At 45.1% G+C, this 22873-nt stretch overlaps 1 protein-coding gene across 1 annotated transcript in view; it reads right to left on the bottom strand.

Moving 5' to 3' along the window:
- Positions 1-3712: 3712 nt before the first annotated feature.
- bin3 (bridging integrator 3) overlaps positions 3713-22873 on the bottom strand; it is a 136413-nt gene continuing 117252 nt past the window's right edge. The window contains exon 9 of the mRNA XM_087984461.1: positions 3713-5390. Within this exon, the coding sequence (XP_087840587.1) occupies positions 5244-5390 (147 nt within the window). The 3' untranslated portion in view covers positions 3713-5243. The remainder of the gene's footprint in view (positions 5391-22873) is intronic.

Below are 22873 nucleotides of genomic sequence, written 5' to 3' on the forward strand. Positions count from 1 at the left end.
TGGTGTTTCTTGCCCCATGTAAAATATGCTTTTTACCAAGTAATGGGTGTTTTTCACCCATCTTGTTTAACCAGCATCATTTGGATCCCCATCACGACGATGACCATTTCGGACATTTTTCAAAGATCAATGCAGATCACTCTCACACACCTTCAGGGAAATAATCCTGAATCTCCTCAATTTGGTGCTGCTCGTCCCCTTTCAAACGTCCACTGAGCTGGGATGAAGATAGCCCTCAGAATATTTGGATGTCGATGTCATGGCTGAACTCTTGATCTTCCTATCAGGGCTTGTGAATGGGTTGTGTGGCTAAAACAATGCAGGACCTTGTTCAGGAAGCATTCCCTCAGCACAGAGCTGTGCAGTCCTCATGTCACAACTTCCAAATTTGCTGAGCAGGAAATGCCAGCTCACAATTCCATGTCCGATGATCTTACAGAGACAGATCTCACCAGGCTTTCCACATTGAACAGTGATGTCAGAGACTTGTCTGACTCAGAACTTTGGGAGTATGTGAGGCTGATTCACCTCGCTGATTCATGAGGCAGAGTTCGTTGTTCACGAGTGGGAAATATCATCTGGAATTTTTCTCCGACAGGCTGACAAAAGGGACACACATTTACTGAGCACTTGAATAACAATTTGTGGTTGTTTTGACATGACAACAGAAGACTTTATCACACTCTATCTGCGACTGATCATTGAAACTAACAATTACTCCCTGAAACTTTCCTGATGGAGAAGTGTGATGTTAAGCTGATGCTGTCTAAAGTTGAATGTTCTTGAGGGGTTGAAAGAACAATCTCTTAACTTCTGATTCTTATTTTAGTTTTTGTGTGTTTATTTTTAAACTCTGGTTTGTAACCAAAATGGTGTTGGAGAATGACAACTTTGTACACTTTTCACTGTAATCATGTAATTCTAAATGCTGAATCCTTTTATTTTACATCTACCTTGCTTGCATTTCCCTTTTTAGTTTGCTCTCACTGTCTGGTTGGCACTCTCTCTCTCTCTTTCAGTCTCTCATTGCTGAAGTTACTGAATGAGATTCTGATTTGTTGGGTCAAGAATACATGCAGTAGCAACAATATTCCAATGGGGGTCACTGTCTCCCACAGTCCTCTCAGACAAACTATTCCTGGTCTCTCAAGAGATTTGAAAGAATTACTCTAACATTCTACTCTGGAGAAGCGTTATCCATGGCAACGGAAAAGTCAACTGGAAACCAAAAGAACTCAGTGCGAGGGCTGGATGGAGTTTTGTCTGTTTCAAAAAGTACTGCACAACTCAAGGAGCATCCAGAGGTCTCCCACAATCCCTCGTCCTGAAGTGACTTAGCAAACGAGGGAAGTCTCAAAAACCATGGCCCCTACAATGTAAAAACTGACAGTAAAACACTTTGAGGGGCAGAGACTTTGAGAGATAGTGAGGCACTGATGAGAGAGAGGGGTCAGGGTGCCAACCAGACAGTGAGAGCAAACTAAAAAGGGAATGCAAGCAAGGTAGATGTAAAATAAAAGGATTCAGCATTTAGAATTAGTGTTATTGTCACATGCACTCCAAGTTCATGGTTACAGTGAAAAGTGTACAAAGTTGTCATTCTCCAACACCATTTTGGTTACAAACCAGAGTTTAAAAATAAACACACAAAAACTAAAATAAGAATCAGAAGTTAAGAGATTGTTCTTTCAACCCCTCGAACATTCAACTTTAGACAGCATCAGCTGAACATCACACTTCTCCATCAGGAAAGTTTCAGGGAGTACAGACCAGAAGTGCTGGAAATACACAAGAAGTCTGGCAGCATCAGGGAGGAAATAAAACTACAAACGAGCAGGAAACTTGCCACCAGGATACATGAACTGCAACTGGCCACCAAAGACACGACCCACAATCACTCGTTTCCATACATACAAAGAAGGACACCACTTCGACTGGGACAACACACACATCCTCGGACAGGCGCAACAAAGACACACACAAGAATTCTTCACGTCATGGCGTTCTAACAGGAACTCCATCGATCAACACATCGATTGAGATCCTATCTACCTTCCCTTGAATAAAAAGAACCGGAAATGACATCACTCACCTTAAGAAACTAGGACCTATAAACAGAGAGATGGGACATATCACCTGCGCTTCCCTGGAGACTCTCATTGATGATGTTACCGAGTATGGGTGATGAAATGTCTGAAAACAAACCTTCCAGCTCAGTGAGCTAACTTACATTCTTATCAACAACCTGAGCGACAGATCTTCTCAAAAATCACGAAGAGAGTTCCTGTTTTAGGTCAAAGGGGATTCAGCAACACCACAAATAAGTTCCAAAGTTGCTGCCTGACCCACTGGGAAAGTTTACAGGAGGTCACAGTGTGGACAGATTGATTTGTGAATTCCTTCTGTTTGGTGCCTGGCAGATGTGCAAACAACACAAGATGTGCTGAGACTGGTGCAGAAGACCAAACCAGTAAACCATGAATGAACCTGGCCCCAGGTGTTTGAACTGTTTCAATGTGACAGTGGAATTATCTGTCCAAGGTCGTGCACAGGAACTGAACATTTCCCATGACAGACAACAAATGTACTGGTAAAAACAAAAACCGAAGTTGCTGGAAAAGCTCAGCAGGTCTGGCAACATGTGTGTAGAGGAATCAGAGTTTACATTACGGGTGCAGTTAACACTTACCCCGATTTTTCTGCACTGATGCTGCCAGACCTGCTGAGTTTTTCCAGCAATTTCTGATTTCCAACATCCACAATTCTTTTGGTATTTTTGTACATTACTGGCAAATCCTATTCAAGATGTCAATAGGCCAGTTAGGCACCTTGTTCCTTCAAAGGGAACATGTTGACCCTCATGTTGTAGAATTGTTGACAAGCTATGAACTGAGCACAAATCAGTCACAGTTAAACACTTATCAAAACTTGGTTTCCATCATTTTAAAATTACCTTGACTTTTCAAATCAAACAAAAACACTTTCAGCTAAAAATTGTCTTCACATAACAACTCAAATTGTGGGAGATGAAATTTGAACCTGGCGTCAGAAACAAACACAGAAATTGCTGGAGAAACTCAGCAGGTCTTGGCAGCTTCTGTGGAGAGAAAGCAAAGTTCATTGTTCAGATCCAGTGATCCTCCATCTGAACTTCTTTGGTTTTGTGAATTGGACTTGCTGACAATGGAAATGGACCAGTGAATACTGTCTCAGCTGTTGACAGGATAGATGCTGCAAGGTTATTTGTATTGACTCTGAGGGTTGGGGAGGGGGGAGGATTGGGGTCAGGGGTTGGCAATTTCCAACTGAGCTGAGGAGAAGTGTTCTTCACTTGTGAATCTTTGCAATTCCCTCTCACAGAGAGCTGAGGAATCTCAGTCCAGAGTCCAATCAAAGCATAGAGCCAGAGATTCTTCCAAAACTCAAGAGTCAGTCCAAGATTAACCCTGACCTTTACAGATTTCAGAAGCTAAATGGTTGGCTCCTGTTCTGATGTTTGTATGTGGTTCTGAGACCATTGGTTCCATTAAGTCCTGTCTCATGTCCATCCCCTTAACAAGGAACTTGAAACTGACAGCTAAAACTGAGGTTAGGACCTTGGCCTTGAGGAAGTGGTTCCGTGAGCTCACTCCGTCCCTCCCCAGGAACTGCACGCTCCCTGTCAGGAACGATTGCAGGCAACAGACAATCCTATCACACAGACAACAACCAGTTGCACAATCAGATTTTTATAGAATTCACAAGACATCAGATTATTTACAAACATTACAAAATCACATCCTTTGTAAAGCTACAGAGAGAGGAAACATTAACTCGTCATTAACGTGTGTGTGTTCTTCTGGAAGCAGAAACAAGAGATGACGGTGAAGGAAAGCTATATTTTCCAAGCCCCTGAAAAATGTAGAGGAATCCAACAATTCCTTCCTTGCCCACCTTCTCTCCTCAATGGGTTTGACTTGTTGCTGAGACCACTGACCATGGAGCAATGAAGCAGCTCAGAAACATGCCAGACAGCAGCTCTGCACAGGACTCAGTAAGCCCTGATATAATGTGGGCTAGACTGAAATCCATACCATGAATAAAGAAAAGGGTCCCAATGTTACTGCCTTGTTGGGCTCCACGTGAAACGTGAACCCATTTTCAAAACAGAGATCCCTCCTCCCTCCCTCCCTCCCACCAAACGATCATTTAGTTTTGCCTTTGGAGTACAATCACCAACTTCAGATTCAAACAATAAACCACTCAATGCCCTGTTGTCCTGATCCCTTTGGGTCAAATAGTCCAAATTTGGGAGTTGTATTTTCCCCACAGACCGGACATCCCTGAGGCTGAGCAGCGTATTTTGTCGCCATGAGGTCTGATAGATACTTTAAGAAAATTAGGGTGCAGTTGGTGTAGTGCTAAGGTCGCCAGAGTTTGGTCTTGGGCGCAATACCCATAAAGCTCACTGCCCCTCATTCTGCTCCCCTTCAATTCACTGTCTTTGGCCACTGTGGGAAAGCAAGGATCATTGTCTCAATGAATTGTCCTCTTGAGAACGAGATGACCCATGGAAACACTATTTCTCTCGTTTTGTTGCACTGACTGCTCCACGATGGACACATACAGTCAGGCTGGGTGGGAAAGACTCAGTGTATTGGTAACACAGCGGCTCAAGCTTTCTCCTGTCAGGTCACGTTCCCTGCAGCCCAGTATAGCCAAGAGAGAGAGAGAGAGAGAGAGGCAGGAGAGAATTGCATGGACTGCTCCCAGGATAGGCAGGAATGGCACAGAGGCAAGGAGCACCATTCACTGCTGCCTTCTCTCCACCTGTCAAACTGGACCAGCAGCAGACCCTGAAGAGGAGCCCCAGTCAAATCATACCATCAGTGCGGCAAAAGGCCATTTGACTCATCAGGTCCACGCCAACCCCCCGAAGACCCACCCTGCTACCCTATCCCTGTAATCTTGCATTTCCCATGGCCAAGCCACCTAACTTTAGACTGTGGGAGGAAACGAGAGCACCCAGAGCAAACCCATACAGACACAGGGAGAACAGACAAATCCCACACAGACAATGTCATTACCTTCATCGTGGGATGTACAAAAAGGGGGGAAAAGAAAGGTTCAAAACTGAGGAACTCCACATCAGTCCCCAACAACATTACTGCTTTTACCCCAAACCCACCCAAATGAGGATTCTTCCGGAAACCCGCAGATTAAACCCAGCTATGATGCGGTATGCTGCCTTTACGTGTTCTAGTTCAGTCATCTGCTACAATGGAGAGAGCTCGCAGATCATTCAGTTTGGCTTCATTTTCTTTCTCGCGCTGTTCATCAGTCATTCCCTGCTGCTCAATCTGGCCAGTCAGATCTCCAAATATCTTGGACATTTCTGTGTAGTACATGACCTGCAACAGAAGCAACAAACAGCAGGTGAAACTGACAAGGTATCGTACAGATTCTGTTCCGACTTTACCATGACGGCATTTGGGATGGGCACCCTTTCACTTACTGTGCCCTTGTTGCCTCAATGTTAACACTTCCATTCTCTTTCCAAATCCCTCCATATTCTCCTCTCTCTATGTCCAAGACCCCAGCTGTCTGGATCCCAAACTCTGGAATTCCCTCCATGATCACCTCCATCTCTCTTTCTTTTCGCTACAAGCCCTGTCACAACACCCCTCCCTGTGATTCTGCGTTACCATGATCCCAGGAAGCTCCTCGAGAATATTTTCTCTGGTTCAAAGCCTGATTGAAATCTACGTTGTTGTTGCTGCATAGTACCGTGTCACGTTTGCGAACTGAACCATTTGGAGAGCCACAGTTTCAATGAGCACATCAGAGTTTCCCCAATTCATATTTCCTGGAACTTGCTGAGTGAGTGAGTGAGCGAGTGCTGCCCACTGACTAACATTTCAACACTCCATAAACACTTGCCAGCTGCCCCAAAGTCCTCCTCAACTGAGATCACTTTTCAAATGGAGAAAACAAAAGACTCAATTGTATACAACAAGCTCCCACACAACAGACAACTCACCAGACGATCTGTTTTGAGGAATAAACATTGACCAGGACAGCGACGATAACCTGCCTGCTCTTTTTTGAAAGGTGTCACAGGATCATTTACATCCTCCAGAGGGGTCAGACAGGGCCATGCTTTAACACCTCCTCCAAAAGCTGAGAATTCTGACAGTGCAGCACTCCCTCACTGGATCACCAGCCTGGATTCTATAGAGGCTACAGCACAGAAAAACACTCTCCGGTCCAACTCATCTCAACTGACCAGACATCCCAATCTGACGTCATTCCATTTGCCAGCATTTGGCCCAAATCCCTCTAACCCACTTCTGTTTATATATCAATTCAAGTGCCTTTTAAAATCTTGTAATTATACCCATCTCCACCATTTCCTCTCACAGCTCATTTCATACACGTCCTACACTCTGTATGAACAAGTTATCCCTCAGGTATTTTTTAAATCTTTCCCCTCTCACCTTAAACCTAAGCAGTCTACTTTTGGACTCTCCTATCCTGGGGAAAAGACTTTGTCTATTTATCCTATCCATGCCCCTCATGATTTTATAAACCTCTATAAGGTCACCCCTCAGCCTTCGATGCTCCAGGGAAAACAGCCCCAGTCTGTTCAGCCTCTCCCTGTAGCTCAAACCCTCCAGACCCAGCAACATCCTGATCAAGCTTTTCTGAACCCTTTCAAGTTTCACAACATCTTCCCGATAGGAAGGAGACCAGAACTGCACACAATATTCCAACAGTGGCCTAACCAATACAGCTGCAACATGACCTCCCAACTCCTGTACTCAATACTCTGACCAATAAAGGAAACCAAACACCTTCTACACTATCCTATCTATCTGGGACTCCACTTTCAAGGAGCTATGAACCTGCACTCCAAGGTCTCTTTGTTCAGCAACACTCCCCAGGACCTGACCACTGAGTTTTTTTAAGTCCTGCCTTGATTTGCCTTTCCAAAACGCAACACCCTGTGCCTTTATCTGAACTGAACTCCATCTGCCACTCCTCAGCCCATCTAATCAAAATACCATCGTACTCTGAGGTGAGTTTCTACACTGTCTAGTGCACCTCCGATTTTGAGGTCATCTGCAAACTTACAATTTTTAAAGTTCACTCAAAGGATATCGGTGTCACTGGTTCAGCCAGCATTTATGGCCAATCCTAATTACCCAGAGGGTAGTTGAGAGGTAACCACATTGCTGTGGGGACAGAGTCACATATAGGCCAGACCAGATGAGGCTGGCAGTTTCCTTCCTGAAGGACATCAGGGAACCAGATGGCTATTTCCAACAACTGACAATGGATCATCAGACTCTTCATTCCAGATTTTATAGTGAATTCAAATTCCACCATCTACCATGGGAGGATTTGAACCCGGATCCCAGAACATTTCCGGGATCTCTGGATTAACAGTCCAGCGATAATACCACAGGGCCATTGCCTCCTCACTAACCATGCTAACGAGGATGAAAGACTCAGGAATAGAGAAGTGAACTCATGTACCTTCTCACTCAGAGGTGACAGTACAGACAGCTGAGCTGGCAGAAACAAGCTACAGGAGAAAGGGAGGACTGCAGATGCTGGAGATCAGAGCAGAGAGTGTGGATGGTGCTGGAAGAGCACAGCAGATCAGGCAGCATCCGAGAAGCAGGAGAAAGCCCACATTAGAAACAAGTGACAGGACAGGCAGCTCTGTCTGAAGCCCATGGAAGCAGAACGATGGATGAACTCCAAAGTCTTTTCCGCACCTAAAGTGTCATACAATTGGAAGTGGAGGAAGCCATTCAGCCCTTAGAGGCCGCTCCACTGTAAAAACAGGAACTGAAATTTGCTCCATTTAATTCTCCACTTTGTTTGAAGATGAAGAAGCTCCTTAAATCCTAGCACAAGGGTTAAGTCATCCTCTCTAATTTGTCATGTGGCTCAGTGCCATGACATTCCTGGGAAGCTCCTTGAGATGTACGACTTTGCTGAAGGCGCTATGTAAATATAAGTTGTCAGTGCATTTGGCAGGAGTCAGACTGCAATCCAATGAAAATCTGAGAGGAACGATGCAGGGTGTTTATCTGAGATAAATCTGGGTCATCTACAGCAAGCCATTCTCAAGCCAGACTCATCAAGATGGTTTACAACACAGTCTTCAAGTTGCCAGACAGGATGTGGAGTGACCTTTATAAAAACAGATTTTGTCAGTCTGCCTTGCACCCAATAAACAAGCCATCGAGATAAACCATTAAAAGGTAAGATTCCCTGCCACAGGTATACACCAAGATGAACACACGACAGCTGGAATAAGTATCCCCGAATGATCAGTGGTACCAAAAAAAACAAAACACAACTTCCGATCCGGAGAGGACCTGATAGAGCTGAGGCAGAGGACATGTTCTGTTGAGTGGGAGAAGCATGAATGACAAGACCCAAAGAAATAGGACCAGTTAGCGGGCCATTTGGCCCATCGAACCTGCTCACCATTCAGTCGAGTCATGGCTGATCTGACGGACCACGCATCCACATCCCTACGCTGGAACTGGGTGTAGGCAGTTTGAAACTGGGAGCTCCTCTCAGATCCTCCCAGAAAGGATCAGATGGAGGAAATCACAGCTCTTTGAACACCCATTCACTGCATGCCACCTTTCTGTGGCTCACCAACAGGTGAAGGAGATAGCAAAACAGAGAGGCAGTATTGAGAAATAGCAAAATGTTCGAAATCCCAGCCGAAAAGATGCTGAGCGCTGACAATAAGGTCTCAGAGTAAAGATACCACAAGGTTCAACCACATAACAGTCATCAGACATCAAAGCAATCTGCTCCACAGAAAGTGCTTTCAATCGACTGATCAGTTAAATAAACATCCTCCGCTTAGGGGAAAAACCAGCAAATAATATCTTCTCTGCAAGATAGGCAAACGCAGACTCATAAGTTGCTTTGCAGTTAAGCTCTAAAGGGATTCAAATGGAAACCGAAATGGAGATTGCCCTGACAGGGTGCTGGTCTCAAATAGCCCAACCATCCACAGGCAGGAGCTGGGAGGCAGCCATGAAGCAGAAACTAACATCTTCAATCAAACAGTTCACAAAGCTGATGATGATGCTAACTGAAATCTGGAGGGGAAAGCTCAACCACAGATGGTTGAGGGGAAGAAGGAGCCAGTGCAAGGTACATGGTCATTACAAGGTAGCACAAAAACTCATTGAAACATCAATAGGTTTATCACAATCAAATCCAAAAAGAGTCACATCTCTCAGGATTCCCTTCACCAGGCACATCAGCATTTGGGAGATATATAAGTTAGCATGGTCTTCGACCAAGATTAAATTCAGAAATTTGCTTCCTCAATGTTAATGATGTTTCCAAAGCAGTATTTTATACTTGTGCATCTTCAGACTAGCAATGCACCAAAATAATTCGATGCAGAAAGCATTATCCTCTATCATTTTGGGGGGTAAAGAGGTAAAAGTTGCAGGTTTCTTGAAACTAACAGTTATTTGACATTTGCTGGAGAGGCAGCATTGATAAATCAATATGTGACTGCATTGGCAAACAAATTCTGATGAGGAATGAGTCGTTCCAGTCAGTCAGTCAAAAACACAAACAGCTTTTATTCCATGTCTAACTCCAAAAAGCTGTGCAGTCACCACCACAATACTGGGATCTCAACCTGTGCTATTATTTGAAGACCAACTGTGTCAGGAATGTGGGAAACATTTCAACATTGTTCAAGTCAGCAAGATCAAGGTGACTCTGTCAACATGATGGTAAGCAAATGTTCACAGGCCACTGTATTAAGTGCAATTACAAACACAAGAATTAAGGACTGTTCAGACCCTCGGGTCTGCTCGCCATTCGATAAGAACATGGGTGATCAGGTTCTGCTTTCAATACCATTTTCCTATCTTCCACCTTGACTCCCTTATCATTCACAAAGCTGTCTCAAGGAATCTTCAATCAATTCAACAAGCGAGTCTCTGCTGCTGTGTGGCAGAGAGAATTCCATCGTGCCACAAGCAGGGGAAAAGACATTTCCTCAAGGTGATTGGCAATTAGATACACACATGCATTTGGGGTCTGGCTTTATCGCCCCCTTTTAAATTAGTGAGTGGTTCTATTTAAATAGAAGCACTGGCTAACTTGTTCATCCCAGGAACCAGCTGAGTGAACCCTTGAATTGGTTTGGACACAATTATATTCACAAGAGTGTGTGTCTTGTGAAATGTAAACCAGATCACTATTCTGTACCAATGGATCTCGCTGCATTCAGCGCACCCCCCATTTGTATCAGAGTTGTTCCTGACTGGAGGAGAAAGTGAGGGCTGCAGATGCTGGAGATCAGAGCTGAAAATGTGTTACTGGAAAAGCGCAGCAGGTCAGGCAGCATCCAAGGAACAGGGGAATCGACGTTTCGGGCATAAGCCCTTCCTGAAGAAGGGCTTATGCCCGAAACGTCGATTCTCCTGTTCCTTGGATGCTGCCTGACCTGCTGCGCTTTTCCAGTAACACATTTTCAGCTCTTGTTCCTTACTGACCAATCCATCTTCACCAGGAAGTCGCCAAATGCTGTCCTGGCACAGTGAAAAACGTAGTTTCAAGGAAATGCTCTGTTCCTGGGTTGAGATTGAAGAAGACAACACAACAACAACTTTGCCACATGTTTGCGCTTTACTGAAGGTGTCCTGGGTGAAATAAAATATCTGGCAATCAGGACAACAAGTTGAAATTGCCAAACGAGAAAGGGATTCCACATCAATGCTCAGAGGCAGCAGGGTATACCATCTACAAAAAGCACTGCAGAAATTCACCAAAGCTCCTTCATTCATACCTTCCAAACCTGCCTCTTCTCCCAGCTACTCGGATGAGGGCAACAGACACATGGGGTACATGGAGAATTGACTAACATTCCGCACCTTCCATTTACCATTTACAACAGTCAATGACAGCGTGGGAACACCACCCCCTGCACGTCCCCCTCTGAACCACTCACCATCCTGACTTGGAAATATATCGCCTTTCCTTCACTGTCGCTGGGTCAAAATCCTGGAATTCCCTCCCTAAGGGCATTGTGGGTCAACCCACAGCACATGGGCTGCAGTGGTTCAAGAAGGCAGCTCACCCCCACCTTCACAAGGGGCAACTAGGGACAGGGTAATGAATGCTGCCCTGGGCAGCAACATCTCCATCCATGAATGCATGTTGTCAGGATGGCCAAGAAGGGAAGATCATTGGCTCAAGAAAAGACAACAAGGTTGAACAGGCACATTTTGAAGGAACAGAACAGAAGATGTTTGAAGGAACACAGGAGCAGGACAGACCCACAGGATAATAATGCATGGCTTGAAATTGAAAATGAAAGGTTCTTAACAGCAACTGAAGAACAAAGTGCGAGTTTATGAAGCATGGGGAAGTCAAGAGGATTTGCCTGTCAGCAAATAACACATGGTGTTCTTCAGAAACCTCTCTCAGTCTCAGAACTCATTGCCACAATACGTTAAGCACAACTTGTTCCTTCTGTGAGCAAGACGATGTTTGGAACATTGAGATTTAGAGTTTAGATTCCTCATAGGGATGGCCTACTCCTGGCTGTGTTTGGCTCTATGACCTTTCATAGCAGTCCTCGGGCTAATTCATTTCAATGGCTGACACAGTCCTGAGTGCCCTTAGCCAATGACTGCTCCCCACTTTGCTCTACCCAAAACAGGGAGAAAGTTAGGACTGCAGATGCTGGAGATCAGAGTCAAAACGTGTGGCACTGCAAAAGTACAGCAGGTCAGGCAGCATCCAAGAAGCAGGAGAATTGACATTTCAGGCATGACAGTGTTGCAGCCGTCTGGATGGATTTACGTTGATACAACGAAAAGGTTTGACAGCCAGAAATACAATTCAGTTTTGAAGACAATAGTCAGGTGTCTCTCACTGTCATGGGGTAAATTCCTTTCATGTGTCATAGAGACCCTTCGGTCCAACCCGTCCATGCCGACCAGATATCCCAACCCAATCTAGTCCCACCTGCCAGCACCCGGCCCATATCCCTCCAAACCCTTCCTATTCATATACCCATCCAAATGCCTCTTAAATGCTGCAATTGTACCAGCCTCCACCACTTCCTCTGGCAGCTCATTCCATACACATACCACCCTCTGTGTGAAAAAGTTGCTCCTTTGGTCTGTTTTATATCTTTCCCTCTCACCCTAAACCAATGCCTTCTAGTTCTGGAATCCCCAACCCCAGGGAAAAGACTTTGTCCATTTACCCTATCCATGCCCCTGATGATTTTATAAACCTCTATAAGGTCACCCCTCAGCCTCCGACGCTCCAGGGAAAACAGCCCCAGCCTATTCAGCCTCTCCCTGTAGCTCAGATCTTCCAACCCTGGCAACATCCTTGTAAATCTTTTCTGTGTCGTGCAGTGATCGCAGACCAGCTTGAACAACCTCAGTGTATCCCTTCCACACTCAGGCAGAAGGCAGGACTCACAACTCACAACTATCACAACATGGAGACATCTCAAAGTGCACAAAACTCAGACATTTTCCAGGCATAGTCCGCACTGAAATGCAGCAAAGACAGCAGTTGGTTTTCGCACAGTAAGCTCCCACAAACAGCGACGTCCAAGTGAACCAGAATGTCATTGCTGTGTGAGACAACGCTGCTCCTTTAACAAGGTTATGCTGTCCTGGGTGTTTTTTTCCCAGAAGGGTTGTAAAGGCAGAGGCTCCTAGATGTCTGGAAATATCTACTTGAGGATGCTTCCAAGTCTTTTAAAACACTTGTACGATGAAAGGGGAATGGCCTGTTCTGCCAGATCAGGGTTTGATTTGATTTGGTTTGAGCAAGCAGTCTATTTGAGGCTGTTGGTCAAAGAAACAGCTCCATGCTGATCCTCTCTCTCTCTGACATCTCTCTTGTAAGGACCTGCATTTGATTTGATCTTTTTTGCCAAGAGGCTGTTGGTCAGTATGCTGCAAATCTTTGGAACAGCATCATTAAATTGCAATAGAGTCAACTGGGTCTTCAAATAGGTTGTGACTTGAAATGCAATTTTCTTTTGTTCATGTGTAAATACATTCAGTTTTGTTTAAAATTGAATGGTTGGGCCAGCTGCATTACTCCAGGAATATCCACTCTACACCTGCTTAAAACAACTGGAAAGGTTGGGCTACTTTCCTGAAATGTTTTGAAGGGGTCTGGCCTGGTCCATACCACCGCGGAAAGGCTTCCAACATCCTCCCTGCCGTTATTAGACTGATGAATGGACTCTCTAACTTCAAATAATGGCAACCTTGCTAATGTTGATCTTGCCTAATGCACACTCTGTGCGACATAAGCTGTTTGCCTCTGTCTAAGTGTTTATTTTTATCACCCTCTGCTGTGCGTGTCACTGCTTACTATGACCTGCCTGCACCACTCATAAACAAAGCTTTTCACTTTACTTCAGAACATCTGACAATAAATCAATGAAAACAACTGAAACAAAACCTGGCCCCCCCTGGACACCAGGACCAATCTGAGGGAACTGCTGAGGCCTTGGATTCCAAACTCCCTGGATAAACCCACAACCTTTTGACTCAAAGGCCAGTGCCTTACCCAGTGACAACCAACACACAGAGCAGCTCGTCCCGTCACACAGCACAGTCAGTGCATGAATAACAGCAGAACTCCAAGAAGTCAATGTGACTGGTAGCAACCAGTGTGGATTCAGCACTGAAATGTTTACTGGAGCTAAGTTTTCTCACACTCAGATTTTCGTTGGACATTGATTTTGAACATGGCTTGAAAAAAGAGAGCAATTTTATTTACAAAGACTCCACGCCATGTTGAGCTCCTGGTCTGATAACAACTGTTTAAATACAGATTCATAGAATCCCTGCAGTGTGGAAGGAGGCTATTCGTCCCATCAAATCTGCAATGATACTCCAAGCAGCATCTCAGTCAGACCCCCAACTCTATCCCTGTAACCCTGCATTTCCCATGCTTAACCCATCTAGCCTGCACATCCCTGGACACTGTGGGCAATATAACGTGGGCAATCCACCCTAGCCTGCACATCTTTGCACTGGGGGAGGAAACCCACACAGACACAGGGAGAATGTGCGAACTCCATGCAGACAGTGGTCCGAAGGTGATATCGAATCCAGGTCCATGGTGCACTGAGACAGCAGTGCTAACCACTGAGCCAGTGTTCCATCCCCATGTGACTCCACCATCTCCCAGACGGAGAGATCGTTGTGCTGTAAACTGCCAGTCAGCCCGCCCACAAGCATCAGGCTGAGTTCATAGCATCGAAAAGTGAGTTTTGCAATGAGCCCTGTGAGAAGGTTGGAAGACCGATGTTTATGGACGTTGCGAAGATTTAGCAGAAAGGTCTGTGTACATAGAAGCTGGAGGCAAGAGGTCAGCAAGCCAGGGTCTTGTTGAGGCCTCCAAAGATGTCAGCAGAACCACTGTTCCAATGTCTGCTTTTGAAACTTCCATTCCACACTCCAGTTCCAGCCAACAGGACATTGCAGGCAGCAACAGTTTGATTGGTTCAGGGGAGGAGAACAAAGATGCTCAATCTCCTCCTCCTGTTAAAAAACCACTCTCTGCCCTCTCTGGGAAGAGACTGCGTAACATTCTTATGCACTGTGTGAGGAAGAACATTTTAATAAGTTGGATGTTGGAAAGGTCCCCAGGTCTTATGGGATGGTGCAGGCTGCTGATGCAGCGACTCCCCCAAGACTACCTTACAAATATGGTGCACAAAACAGAGCAGTTTTAGAAGACACGGTGTCCCTTTGTAAATTGTATAGATGCAGACTTATCGGCGACATTAATCAGGGATGTGATATAGCTGTGGGAGTTAGTTTGGATGGCCCGTGGAGGGGGAGGCTGGAAAAAATACAGGTAAAATGACTGCTGCTCCCAGGGAGGTATGGTGAGTGAAAGAGAACAAAGAAATGTGATGTAACTGAAGTTCATTTGAATTGAGCTTAATGTAACTTTAATTTAATTTGATTGCAGTTCAGTTTAAGAAGATACATTTGTTCTGGTAGAGCAGTAGGTCGTTTATTATTAATAATACAGGTGGAAGATCCTTTATCCAAAATGCTCGGGACCAGCTGTTTGTTTGGAATTTTTCGGTTTTCAGAATAGTGAGAGTTTAAAGGTGAAATTTTTAAAAGTCTTACTGGAGGAACAGACTTCTAAAATAGAATATGCTTTGCCACGCGCCCCCCACGTCGCATCCGAGTAACATGCATCAAGTGGGTGTCGATTTGGATTAACCGTTTGCACGCCAAACAACCTTGTTAATGAGAAAAAACTTCACAAAAATCTTTTGAATTTCGGTGCGTTTTGGTTTTTGGATGCACAAATAAAGGATCTTCGACCTGTCTTATGGTATGATACTGTTGGACTACCTCTACCGTTTTGTTTTGTTTTAAATGTATGGTTGTTTTTGTGAAAGAGTTGAAAATGTTTTTAATCAAAATATTTATTAAAAGACTCTCTGTCACACTGAGTCATCACTGAATTAGCATCACTTGGTTAAAGGGCTTCTTTAAACAGCACTGTGGAAATGAAGACCTAATCAAGAAAACTGCATTTCATTTTGTTTCACAAGGTTCAAACTAAATGGTTTCATGTCAACCAATAAAATTAACCAGCTCCAGTGACAGAGCTCACACGACCCTCAAGTCTCTTTCAAATGCAGACACATGACAAACTCAAGACTTGACGTTGCAATTGAGTCAAATTATCAGAGTGAGAAGTCCACAACACATTCACCAATCATATCACACTCATCGCCATCACTTCACTGCCCTACAATGTGTCTTCATCTCTGCTGGTTTGCAGCTCCCCTAGCAGCTTCCTGCTGTACAGACAGCCCTGAGACCACTGACCTTCATCAGTACTGCTTGCTAATCCCCTTTCCTGCCTGCAGATTTCCTCCATGGTGGACCTGTTTCCACATTCTTATCTGGTGTTCAGTGACACTTCCAATAGCTGACCACATTGTAAGTGTTCACTCACTCCTACTTAAGAGTTCCTGCTCCTCACCTTTATGATTTCTTCACCATTCCTTCTGTGATAACGTTTCCACGTGTGGTGTGATCTCTTCTATCTGCCACAGCACTCAACTCCCTGCCCCCGATTCTCAAACTGGAAAGGTTGGGTCAGCGGCAACCCACTTCAGCTCATGTTGGCAAAAGCTACTGACTTCTGTCCACACCAACACCTGGCCTTATCAATCTTCAATCTCTTCAAGGTGTGAAACCTTCAGTTCTATCAGGACTCCCATTCATCATGCTGCCTGGATCAATCTGTTCATGTATCCTGCTGCTTCTCACTGCAAATGCATGTCCAGCACCACACTGACTTCCTCCCCTCTGCTGCGGAATCCTTTCCTTCAACTTGAAATCAAACCTGCCTTTCTCTTTGCGAAACTCCTTAAGAGTAACGAATTCCAACTCGTTCAATATTCTGGCTCGTGCCATCCTCACAGACACTCCCAGAAACCCAGCTTTCAAATCCCTCAACAATGTGACTGGATCCCCTCCAGGTCTACATTCACACACATCCCTGCACTCCAATTTCTGACCAACCTTCTCATGAGGGAAACTACACTATCTCACTTGAGAACTGGTGAGAAATTTTCCAAAAGTCAAGGTCAAGCACCACAATAACCGTGAATTACAGAAATAAAAACTCAGGTTCAAGGCAACCAATATATAATTGGAATTATCATGAATTTGGTCACAGAAAAGTGCCCAGCAGCAAATAAAACCTTTTTGGTTCAGAAACAGAGCTACACATAGACAAGATAGGCCCCAGTCCTGATCACAAAGGGCTAGGATGGAGGAAAGGAGTGGGATGGAACTAACAGTGATCTTGGCTGACCCCTGGTGGTCAGCTGACCTGCCTGGAATTCATCTGAAAGTGAAGTTCACAAATGTGTACCATGTCTGTGTCCACTTGGCTTCAGTGGCAGAACCCGGAGATTAGCTGAGTATCAGTCCCAGAGAGTATTGCTGGTGACTGAAAGGAATCATTCCAAATATGGTAGCCTACGATCCATCTCTGTTAACAAGGAGAAAACGAGGACTGCAGATGCTGGAGATCAGAGTGAAAAAGTGAGGTGCTGGAAAAGCACAGCCAGTCAGGCAGCATCCAAGGAGCAGGAGAGTCAACGTTTCAGATGTAAACACTTCACATTTCTAATGAAGGGGTTAAGCCCAAAACGTCAACTCTCCTGCTTCTCGGATGCTGCCTGACTGGCTGTGCTTTTCCAGCATGACAGTTTTGACTCGGTTAACAAGTATGACAGACGAGAACACATTCCCTGCAGCATTCATCAGTCATGCCATGCACTGAACAACATCACTGATGCCTGTTGCGGTAGCTGTTCCCCTGCAAAATGCAAGTCCCATGAAGGTTAGTGTGAATTGTACAAAGACACAGAGAGAAGAGAGATACCCCTATATAAATCAGCTTCCTCTAATTTCTCTTGTAAATGATGCACGGTGGCTCAGTGGTTAGCACTGCTGCCTCACAGTGCCATGGGTCTGTGTTCAATGCCAGCCTTGGGCCACTGTCTGTGTGAAGTTGGCACATGCTCCGGGTCTGTGTGGGATGCTCTTCGGAGGGTCCATGTGGACTTGATGGGCTGATTGGTCTGCTTCCATACTGTTAGGATTCTATGATGTCAAATTTCTTTGCTTCACTGGTGACAACAGTCTCAAGTAGATCTTAGTCAGTCTTGACACTGATTACTGCCGAACAGATGCAAGATATCATGAAAACACAGCCTAGTCTGGTCTCCAATGGAGAAACACAACCACACTTATAGAGATAAACTGCTCCAGAAGGACAGTCTAGATTAATAGTGGGGATGGGGAATGGGGAGAAACTGGGTAAATGGAGGGGTGGATAATGTGGAGAAACTGGGTTAATGGTGGAGGGTGGACAATGGAGAGAAACTGGATTAATGGGGGGTGGACAATGGGGAGAAACTGGGTTAATGGGGGGGTGGACAATGGGGAGAAATAGGGTTAATGGGGGGGTGGATACCATGGAGAAACTGGGTTAAAGGAGGAGGGTGGACAACAGGGAGAAACTGGGTTAAAGGAGGAGGGTGGACAACAAGGAGAAACTGGGTTAATGTTGGGGTGGGTAGTGTGGAGAAACAGGGTTAATGGCAGAGGGTGGACAATGGGGAGAAACAGGGTTAATGGCGGAGGGTGGACAATTGGGAGAAACTGGGTTAATGGGGGGTGGACAACAGGGAGAAACTGAGTTAATGGGGGTTGTGGACAATGGGGAGAAACTGGGTTAATGGCGGAAGGTGGACAATCTGGAGAAACTGGGTTAATGGCGGAGGGTGGACAATATGGAGAAACTGGGTTAATGGAGGAGGATGGTCAATGGGGAGAAACTGAGTTAATGGTGGAGGGAGGACAATGGGGAGAAACTGGGTTAATGGCGGAGGGTGGACAACGGGGAGAAACTGGGTTAGTGGCGTAGGGTGAACAATGGGGAGAAACTGGGTTAATGGACGGGTGGATAACGGGGAGAAACTGGGTTAATGACAGAGGGTGGACAATATGGAGAAACTGGGTTAATGGAGGAGGGTGGTCAATGGGAAGAAACTGGGTTAATGGTGGAGGGTGGACAATGGGGAGAAACTGGGTTAATGGGGGGTGGACAATGGGGAGAAACTGGGTTAATGGCAGAGGGTGGACAATGGGGAGAAACTGGGTTAATGGCGGGGTGGACAATGGAGAGAAACTGGGTTACTGAGGGGGTGGACAATTGGGAGAAACTGGATTAATGGCAGAGGGTGGACAATGTGGAGAAACTGCGGTAATGGGGGGTGGACAATGTGGAGAAACTGGGTTAATGGCAGAGGGTGGTCAATGGGGAGAAACTGGGTTAATGGGGGGTGGACAATGTGGAGAAACTGGGTTAATGGCAGAGGGTGGTCAATGGGGAGAAACTAGGTTAATGGGGGGTGGACAATGTGTAGAAACTGGGTTAATGGGGGGGTGGATAATGGGGAGAAACTGTGTTAATGGGGGGGGTGGACAATGTGGAGAAACTGGGTTAATGGCAGAGGGTGGTCAATGGGGAGAAACTGGGTTAATGGGGGGTGGACAATGGGGAGAAACTGGGTTAATGGCAGAGGGTGGTCAATGGGGAGAAACTGGGTTAATGGGGGGTGGTCAATGGGGAGAAACTGGGTTAATGGCAGAGGGTGGACAATGGGGAGGAACTGGGTTCATGGTGGGGTTAGACAATGGGGAGACTAGGGACGGACAATGACTGCCCCACTGGGGAGATAACCAACTCCCACAGACCTGGGATGACAAATCTAAACTTAACCTCTGAAATTTCCAGGCATGGCCTCACTTGGTTGACGTTCTGAAGTAACCTGTGAGGTGCATAACATGTTCATTTCCAGAGATATCTCATGCTCACGTTAAGGTGCAGGTAGAGGATGCTGCAAACTGCAGTGATCAAACAAATCATCACCAGATAATTTTTTTTTTGTCTTGGGATGTTACTCAACAACATATTGCCTGAAAAATATTGTCAAGTCTGAAATATTGGATCTGTGAAATAATTAAGTTCCCTCCCAATAAAACTTGCAGCCACAAGAATTCAAAAGTAAATAGCACCCAAAACCTGCCAGATGATGAAATTTGTTTTTGATTATTCATCATAGCATTTGCAAAGATGCCACTCTTGCAGAATTCCTTTTTCTAATTCCAAATGAGTGAAATCAGCAACAGAGTCCAACATCCCATCTTCACTGTCTGAAAAAAAACTCTAAAAACATTGCCATGACGATCTGAGGAAGGGTCACCTGACCCAAAACTTCGAATTCTCTTCAGAGATTCTGCCAGACCTGCTGAGCTTTTCCAGCAAGTTTTGTTTTAATTTCCATCACACATTTCACCTCCATCTACACTCTCAGACATTAGACCGACATCACAATTTTCGTGTCAGCATTTGCTGAATTGGCAATTTGTGTTCCAGGTTGTCAGTCTGTTCCTCAATCAACTGGCAATACCCAACCCATTTCAAGCATGTTGTATCCCCATTGGCGTGTGTGCGTGCGGATACAGGTGAGTAAAGGTTCCTTGACCCATTCCCTGTCTCTGACCCCAGCTGTGGTTGTTTTAAAGTGCTGAGCAGTCACAATGCCACTGGGTGCTTGGAGTTCCTCTTCTTTCCCTCTTGATGGTGAGGTCAGTGAAGACAGCTTTCCCCACTCAACAGCAGGGAGACGGCAGAGACATAAAATGTCACAGATTTGCTCCACATTTCCCCATCCTGGACATACAGGGCAAGGTGTTAAATCAATCTGTCACAGGTTACCTTCCTTTTTCAGTGAGCAATGTCAACAGGCAAAAACATTGCTGCCTTTGAAATGCTTATGACATTCCAATTGGAACAGCATCTGTGCACATAGCAAGGATATCTTCAGGCAACAGCCACTGTGATTCGGTGCAATGGTTTCACCTTTCCTCCATCAGTAACAGATGCTGGGAAACATTTGAAAAATCGTGCAATGCTATTTCTCACACCAGTCCACACCCCGACCACGCAGCCAAATCTTTTCAGCGTGAACCAAGCCTACCTCTCACAAAATCTGGGTCAAACACCTTCATCCCACACAATTACAGTGCTCAGCTCAGCTCCCGACTAATAGCAGTGTGGGCTGCAGTGAGTAATGCTGGTGTGAACTTCACCCAAAGCAGCCCCCACATCCAGGAATGCATCAAGTATCCTCATCACATCTTTAAGAAAAGCCCTGTCAGTGATGCTCCCTCCCTCCCTCCAGCTGGGCTTCGATTTTTTCTCAACTCAATCATCCTGAACAACTCATATATTTCGACACAGTTTCACAGAGAGGTATGGGAAAATAAGTGTAGTGAATACACAGCAAACATTGCTGCCTCATCAGATTAAAATTCATTCCATGGATCAACAACTCCAGAATTAATTCCCTTACACTTATATTTCCAAACTGGTTCAAGAAATATTTCCTATCTGTTTCCTTGTTTTTACTGTGAGAGTGGAGAGGATTAGAGATAGAGGACATTAATGATCAAGTTCCTCTAAGTGCAAAAATAACAAAGATTCATACAGTGCAGAAAAGACCCTTCAGCCCACTGAGTCTGCACTGACCTAACTACCATGAAGGCGCGCTAATCACAATTTCCTGCCCTCCCATGTCCTTGAATTATACTATGGTCATTCAAATATTGTTTAAAGGCTCTAAGGTCTCCAGCCTCCAATACCTTCCCAGGCAGTGTATTCCAGATTCCCAGCACCCACCGAGTGAAAAAGCTTTTTCCCAAATCCTCTCTGAATCTCCTTCCTGTCACCGTAAAACATCACCCCCTCATGACTGACCCCTCAACCAAGGGGAACAGCCGCTTCTCTGCTGTTATGAAGTTGGAGGCTGTACTTACCTTTAAGAGAGTGTGAATGCTATTCAGAACTGAGAGATTACAAGCCTCTGTGTATGTGAATGAGATAGCAATCCCAGAATGTACTGGAAAGTTGAAAAGATGTAACATTTGGCTGTGAAATGGATACCTGAGGTTTGGTTGCTGCTTTGACAACAATTTGAATTTAACCAATCGGTTTAAATTATGCCCCAGGGATACTAAAAGCTAATCGAGTTTGAATTTATTGTTTTGCCAACATCAAACCAATAAGACAATCTGATGTCAGGGGTATAAGAATGTGGACATTTTGAAAATTGGTCAGAGAGCAACTGCCGTCGAGAGAGAAACTCCGAGAGAATTAACATCTTGCTCTCAAAGAAATTAGGAAACACTCTCTATCACAGGTACCTTTTCATGTGAAACACACTCACAATAACAAGAAAGAAGATGACCCAGGGAGATCTTCAGCTGGAAGAGTGAAGACACAGAAGAAGTCACGGACTGTGTGGTTTTGAAATTAAGTTGATGTAATTTTAATAAGTGTCTTACTGGAAAAGTATATTGTTTTCGAGTTGCAGGCAGATATAGTAAGCAGTTAAGAGAAAGGGGAGTTTAGAGTTGTGAACAGTTGTTTAATGTTCCCTTTTAGAGTTAAGAAATGAATCAGTTATTTTCTTGAAATAGTGGAATTTGGGAGCTCTCTGTCACTCATATTTGAACAGATTACGAGGTGAGGTGAGCTTTTCTGTGTACTTGGTTTAATTAACAGAGGGGTTCAACCCCATGTCATAACAATATCCACCCTGTAATGCCCCTCATAATCGTGTAGACCTCAATCATGTCCTCACCATCCCCATCCTCCCCATCAGTCTTCTCTGCTCTCAAGAAAACAATCACAGCCCATCTAGTTTCTCCTTACAGCTCAGTGTCTCCATCCCAGGAACGAGTCTAGTGAATCCCCTCCAGTGCTGTCACATCCTTCCTGTAGTGAGGTGACTAGAACTGCACACAGTACTCCAGCTGTGGCCTCACCAACACTTTGTACAATGCCAACATGACCTCCTTATGCTCTCTGCCACGTCTGATGAAAACAAGTGTCCCACATGCCTTATTAACTATTCAGTCCTCATGCTCTGTCGATTAATTACCCCAGAGCCCACTGTTTCTCAAAGCGACCCAGTGACCTAACATTGTCAGTGACCAGGCAAAACAAGAGACTACCTCGAATAAGTCCTCTGGTGAAGCCTCTGTCACAGAGCCGTGATGAGAACAGCTGGCATTTCCATTCCCTGCATTTGACCGTGAAAAGAGGTGGGAGGTTTACAGGTGGGTGGCTGAGAACTGTTTCAGTCGGAGTTATTTCTGTATCGGATACACCAGAAGGCAGTGGGCAAACCCCAGCAGCAGTGCTGGGTGTCAGCTACAGG

This window comes from Chiloscyllium plagiosum, unplaced genomic scaffold (genome assembly GCF_037043375.1).
Source record: "Chiloscyllium plagiosum isolate Xiang-an unplaced genomic scaffold, Cpla_swu_hap1 HiC_scaffold_48, whole genome shotgun sequence".
Taxonomy (NCBI): Eukaryota; Metazoa; Chordata; class Chondrichthyes; order Orectolobiformes; family Hemiscylliidae; genus Chiloscyllium; species Chiloscyllium plagiosum.